Raw genomic sequence first — 5,403 nt, 5'->3', positions numbered from 1 at the left:
GGGGGGGGGGGGGGTATTTTTGAATTTTCACCTTTTTGGACATAGTTGTTTTATTTTCAACAGCTCTTATTTTACTGAAATTGTAAGGAAAAGGTAAGTTAAAACATGGGTCTCTTTTCAAGTGAAATTTTTGGATGCATCATTAAATCTGATTATTATTTCATATTTTACAGAGGCATGGCAAGGGACACGATATTGGACTGGGAAGATGCCTTACCAGAGAGAGATATGGACTTGGGAGATCTGAATTCAAGGTATAGTGAACATCTCAGTAAACCCTTTCACCACTGTAGACCATAATGGATTCATCCAGATCAATACATGGTAGAGTCTACTCAAGTTACATATGGATGGAAGGGTTAGTCAAACACAACCAGGAGCAGTGTTTCTGGTCATGATCAGAGTACACAGGGATCTAGCTTACACAGGTTTATTTTACAACATGTCACTGATTTGAAGGTCTAGTGTATACAGGGTTTCAGATTATACAGGGTTAATGTAGATTTAGAACTTGACCTGTTTGATGGTACATGAGGCCCTTATAAGTTTGATGGTACATGAGGCCCCTGTTTGATGGTACATGAGGCCCTTATAAGTTTGATGGTACATGAGGCCCTTATAAGTTTGATGGTAGATGAGGCCCCTGTTTAATGGTACATGAGGCCCTTATAAGTTTGATGTTACATGAGGCCCTTATAAGTTTGATGGTAGATGAGGCCCTTATAAGTTTGATGGTACATGAGGCCCTTATAAGTTTGGTGGTAGATGAGGCCCTTATAAGTTTGATGGTAGATAAGGCCCTTATAAGTTTGATCGTACATGAGGCCCTTATAAGTTTGATGGTAGATGAGGCCCTTATAAGTTTGGTGGTAGATGAGGCCCCTGTTTGATGGTACATGAGGCCCTTATAAGTTTGGTGGTAGATGAGGCCCTTATAAGTTTGATGTTACATGAGGCCCTTATAAGTTTGATGGTAGATGAGGCCCTTATAAGTTTGGTGGTAGATGAGGCCCTTATAAGTTTGATGGTACATGAGGCCCTTATAAGTTTGATGGTAGATGAGGCCCTTATAAGTTTGGTGGTAGATGAGGCCCTTATAAGTTTGATGGTACATGAGGCCCTTATAAGTTTGGTGGTAGATGAGGCCCTTATAAGTTTGATGTTACATGAGGCCCTTATAAGTTTGGTGGTAGATGAGGCCCTTATAAGTTTGGTGGTAGATGAGGCCCTTATAAGTTTGATGGTACATGAGGCCCTTATAAGTTTGGTGGTAGATGAGGCCCTTATAAGTTTGGTGGTAGATGAGGCCCTTATAAGTTTGATGGTACATGAGGCCCTTATAAGTTTGGTGGTAGATGAGGCCCTTATAAGTTTGGTGGTAGATGAGGCCCTTATAAGTTTGATGGTACATGAGGCCCTTATAAGTTTGGTGGTAGATGAGGCCCTTATAAGTTTGGTGGTAGATGAGGCCCTTATAAGTTTGATGGTACATGAGGCCCTTATAAGTTTGGTGGTAGATGAGGCCCTTATAAGTTTGGTGGTAGATGAGGCCCTTATAAGTTTGATGGTACATGAGGCCCTTATAAGTTTGATGGTAGATGAGGCCCTTATAAGTTTGGTGGTAGATGAGGCCCTTATAAGTTTGATGTTACATGAGGCCCTTATAAGTTTGATGGTAGATGAGGCCCTTATAAGTTTGGTGGTAGATGAGGCCCTTATAAGTTTGATGTTACATGAGGCCCTTATAAGTTTGATGGTAGATGAGGCCCTTATAAGTTTGGTGGTAGATGAGGCCCTTATAAGTTTGATGTTACATGAGGCCCTTATAAGTTTGGTGGTAGATGAGGCCCTTATAAGTTTGGTGGTAGATGAGGCCCTTATAAGTTTGATGGTACATGAGGCCCTTATAAGTTTGGTGGTAGATGAGGCCCTTATAAGTTTGGTGGTAGATGAGGCCCTTATAAGTTTGATGGTACATGAGGCCCTTATAAGTTTGGTGGTAGATGAGGCCCTTATAAGTTTGATGTTACATGAGGCCCTTATAAGTTTGGTGGTAGATGAGGCCCTTATAAGTTTGGTGGTAGATGAGGCCCTTATAAGTTTGATGGTACATGAGGCCCTTATAAGTTTGGTGGTAGATGAGGCCCTTATAAGTTTGGTGGTAGATGAGGCCCTTATAAGTTTGATGTTACATGAGGCCCTTATAAGTTTGGTGGTAGATGAGGCCCTTATAAGTTTGGTGGTAGATGAGGCCCTTATAAGTTTGATGGTACATGAGGCCCTTATAAGTTTGGTGGTAGATGAGGCCCTTATAAGTTTGGTGGTAGATGAGGCCCTTATAAGTTTGATGTTACATGAGGCCCTTATAAGTTTGGTGGTAGATGAGGCCCTTATAAGTTTGGTGGTAGATGAGGCCCTTATAAGTTTGATGGTACATGAGGCCCTTATAAGTTTGGTGGTAGATGAGGCCCTTATAAGTTTGGTGGTAGATGAGGCCCTTATAAGTTTGATGGTACATGAGGCCCTTATAAGTTTGGTGATAGATGAGGCCCTTTTAAGTTTGGTGGTAGATGAGGCCCTTATAAGTTTGATGGTAGATGAGGCCCCTGTTTGATGGTACATGCGGCCCTTATAAGTTTTGTGATAGATGAGGCCCTCTTAAGTTTGGTGGTAGATGAGGCCCTGATAAGTTTGATGGTACATGCGGCCCTTATAAGTTTGGTGGTAGATGATGCCCTTATAAGTTTGATAGTACATGAGGCCCTTATGAGTTTGATGTTACATGAGGCCCTTTTAAGTTTGATGGTAGATGAGGCCCTTATAAGTTTGATGGTAGATGAGGCCCTTATAAGTTTGATGCAAAGCAAGTATCTGTTTGAGTGGTACTCATAGTTTTCCAATTCATGTACCCACAAAATGATGATTTGTTTGGAAACCCCGAAATTTGGGTCCCACGAAAATATCTGATTTCACAGTATTTAAATTGCAGTATATTATGTTTGAATTAAATATGACAGTGAGGTACAATTGAAACATTTTAGTCTATTTAGTAATATTTTACTAGAAGTATGAAACAGCTAAGTGGAATAAATTTGTGTATTGATAGATCAGTACCCAAAAAGTTGGTGTCATCTGAGTGATTTGTTTTAAGCCAGCCGCAAGGTAAAAAGTATTAGAAAGGAACCTTTAAATGCAAAATGATATTATTATTACATATGACAGACTTTCGTTATCATAGCACTATTAAAGATATTTTCATTAGAAAAGGGGGTAGAGTGAAAAACGCTAAATAAATGGAAATGTTAATTAATTAAGATGGTCTTTATTTCTCCAGTGGTCCTAATATCAAGTGTTTGCACCAAGGTAAAATTGGGCTCCAGTGCTTTGTTTCTAGAAAGAAAAATGATGGAAACATGTGTTGATTTGGAGAATAGTTCTCCAAGGGAATGAAACATCTAGACACTTAAACAAGAGTATTTGAAAATTACCCTAATCTTAAATCTGCTAAAGAAACAACATATGCACAGTGTATTACATGCTGTTGTGATTTTATGAATTCTAACAGTGAGTGAAAATGACCACAGGCATGACAACGCATTTACAAACTAAAACTTTCTTTGTGAAACATGGCTCAAACCTGGATAATTCTGTCATGAATGCTGAATGTTGATTTCCAGAGACTTAATTACTATTTTTGAATCTCGAAGTTTGGTAGCTGTGCTTCTTTTACTGAAAATAACCAAGTAGTCAGTTCTAAACGAACAAGTCTGATTCAATGCATGGTGCTTGACTATGCAGGTTGTCCAAGGTTACTGCTTTGTTTCTACTTGATATGTGATTTGTTTATAAATTATTTTGTTATGTGGGGCAGTCGCCATGGTACATGGCCATGAACTTGCCGCAGATCGGTGGTTTTTCTTTGGGGTATGCCGGCTTTCTTTCACCACCAAAACCTGGCACGTCCTTAAATGACAATAGCTGTTAAAAGTACGTAAAACACAAATAAATAAAATAAATTATGTTTTGTTTTTGTCCCTTTTTGTACAGGAAAGCAGATGTTAGCCTGTGCCTGGGGACATCCTTGCAGATTATTCCTAGTGGAAACTTACCGCTACTGACACGCAAAAAACATGGCAAACTTATTATCGTCAATCTGCAGCCTACCAAACATGATCGTCATGCAGACTTGCGAATAAATACTTATGTTGATGACGTCATGACACAATTATGTCAAATTCTTGGAGTGGAAATTCCAGAATATGAAGAACCTGTCATCAACCTAGGATCAATTCACACTGTTAAAGGAGAAAAGAAACTGAATGTTTTGATTAGAGATGAAGTGTCAAAGTCAGAAAATGTGAAAATAGAATTAAAAACCAAAAGTACAGAAAAGTGTTCCAAAAAAGACACGAAAATTCACATTAAATGCAATACTGGTAAAGACAGCCATGATCTAGGGAATTTAGACAACAAAAAGGATTTTGATTTAGAAATGAAATCAACAAGTATCACTGATTGGAATGATCAGAACAAACCTGAGGTTCTGTCCGGATCTCCAGATAACAAAGCTAATCTCGCTCTCTCAGTAGGTACATGTGCGAAGGATTCAGAATCTCTGTCTCACCTTCTCCCCAGCACAGATATTGTAGGCAGTAACACAAACTGTAAACAGGAGACAAATTCCCGATCAGAGGACGTTACAACAGACCAGCAACTCGTGACAGATCCCTCCAGGGATCTAGATGCCCCAACAAAAAAATGTAGGAAGCTCGATAGCAGATGATTAATTTTATCCTGAAAAAATATGTCAAAATATACGTATTTTTGTATCATGAACTCTGATCACTTTGCTTGTCATTTTCTTTTTTCAGTAAAAAAAAAATGTACTTTTATTAAAAGTGAAATAGATAACGAGGGTGAGAAAATGTTTGGATGTCATTTTCTTACTTCAGAAAAAAAATTGTACTTTTATTAATAGTGAAATAGATAACGAGGGTGAGAAAATGTTGGGGTGTCATTTTCTTATTTTCAGAAAAAAATATGTACTGTTATTAATAGTGAAATAGATACGAGGGTGAGAAAATGTTGGGGTGTCATTTTCTTATTATCAGAAAAAAATATGTACTTTTATTAATAGTGAAATAGATAACGAGGGTGAGAAAATGTTGGGAAAGAATTAATAAAGACTGCCTCAAATCTCGAGTTACGGAGTATTTATTTCATCATTTCATCATGATATTGTCGTCAATACTCAAGGATACATGTAGCATCTAAACTCAAAGGTCATGGTGCAGCGTCCGTCCGTCGTCGTCAACTTTTTATTTAAACAACTTCTTCTGAAGAACGGACAGGGCTAGAGTCATGATATTCGGCTGAAAGCTTTGTTAGTAGGATACCAACAAA

At 38.4% G+C, this 5,403-nt stretch overlaps 1 protein-coding gene across 2 annotated transcripts in view; it reads left to right on the top strand.

The window, feature by feature from the left end:
- Window positions 1–5,196, top strand: part of LOC110451501 (NAD-dependent protein deacetylase sirtuin-6-like) — a 12,482-nt gene extending 7,286 nt beyond the window's left edge. For both annotated transcript variants that reach the window (XM_021499553.1, XM_021499552.1), the window contains exons 6-7: window positions 174–254; window positions 4,048–5,196. In XM_021499553.1, the coding sequence (XP_021355228.1) occupies window positions 174–254; window positions 4,048–4,783 (817 nt within the window). In that variant the 3' untranslated portion in view covers window positions 4,784–5,196. The remainder of the gene's footprint in view (window positions 1–173; window positions 255–4,047) is intronic.
- The last annotated feature ends 207 nt before the right edge of the window (window positions 5,197–5,403 follow it).

Source organism: Mizuhopecten yessoensis, unplaced genomic scaffold (assembly GCF_002113885.1).
Source record: "Mizuhopecten yessoensis strain PY_sf001 unplaced genomic scaffold, ASM211388v2 scaffold6111, whole genome shotgun sequence".
Classification (NCBI taxonomy): Eukaryota; Metazoa; Mollusca; class Bivalvia; order Pectinida; family Pectinidae; genus Mizuhopecten; species Mizuhopecten yessoensis.
Note: the sequence above shows the minus strand (reverse complement) of the source record. Positions and strands in the feature narration are given on the sequence as shown.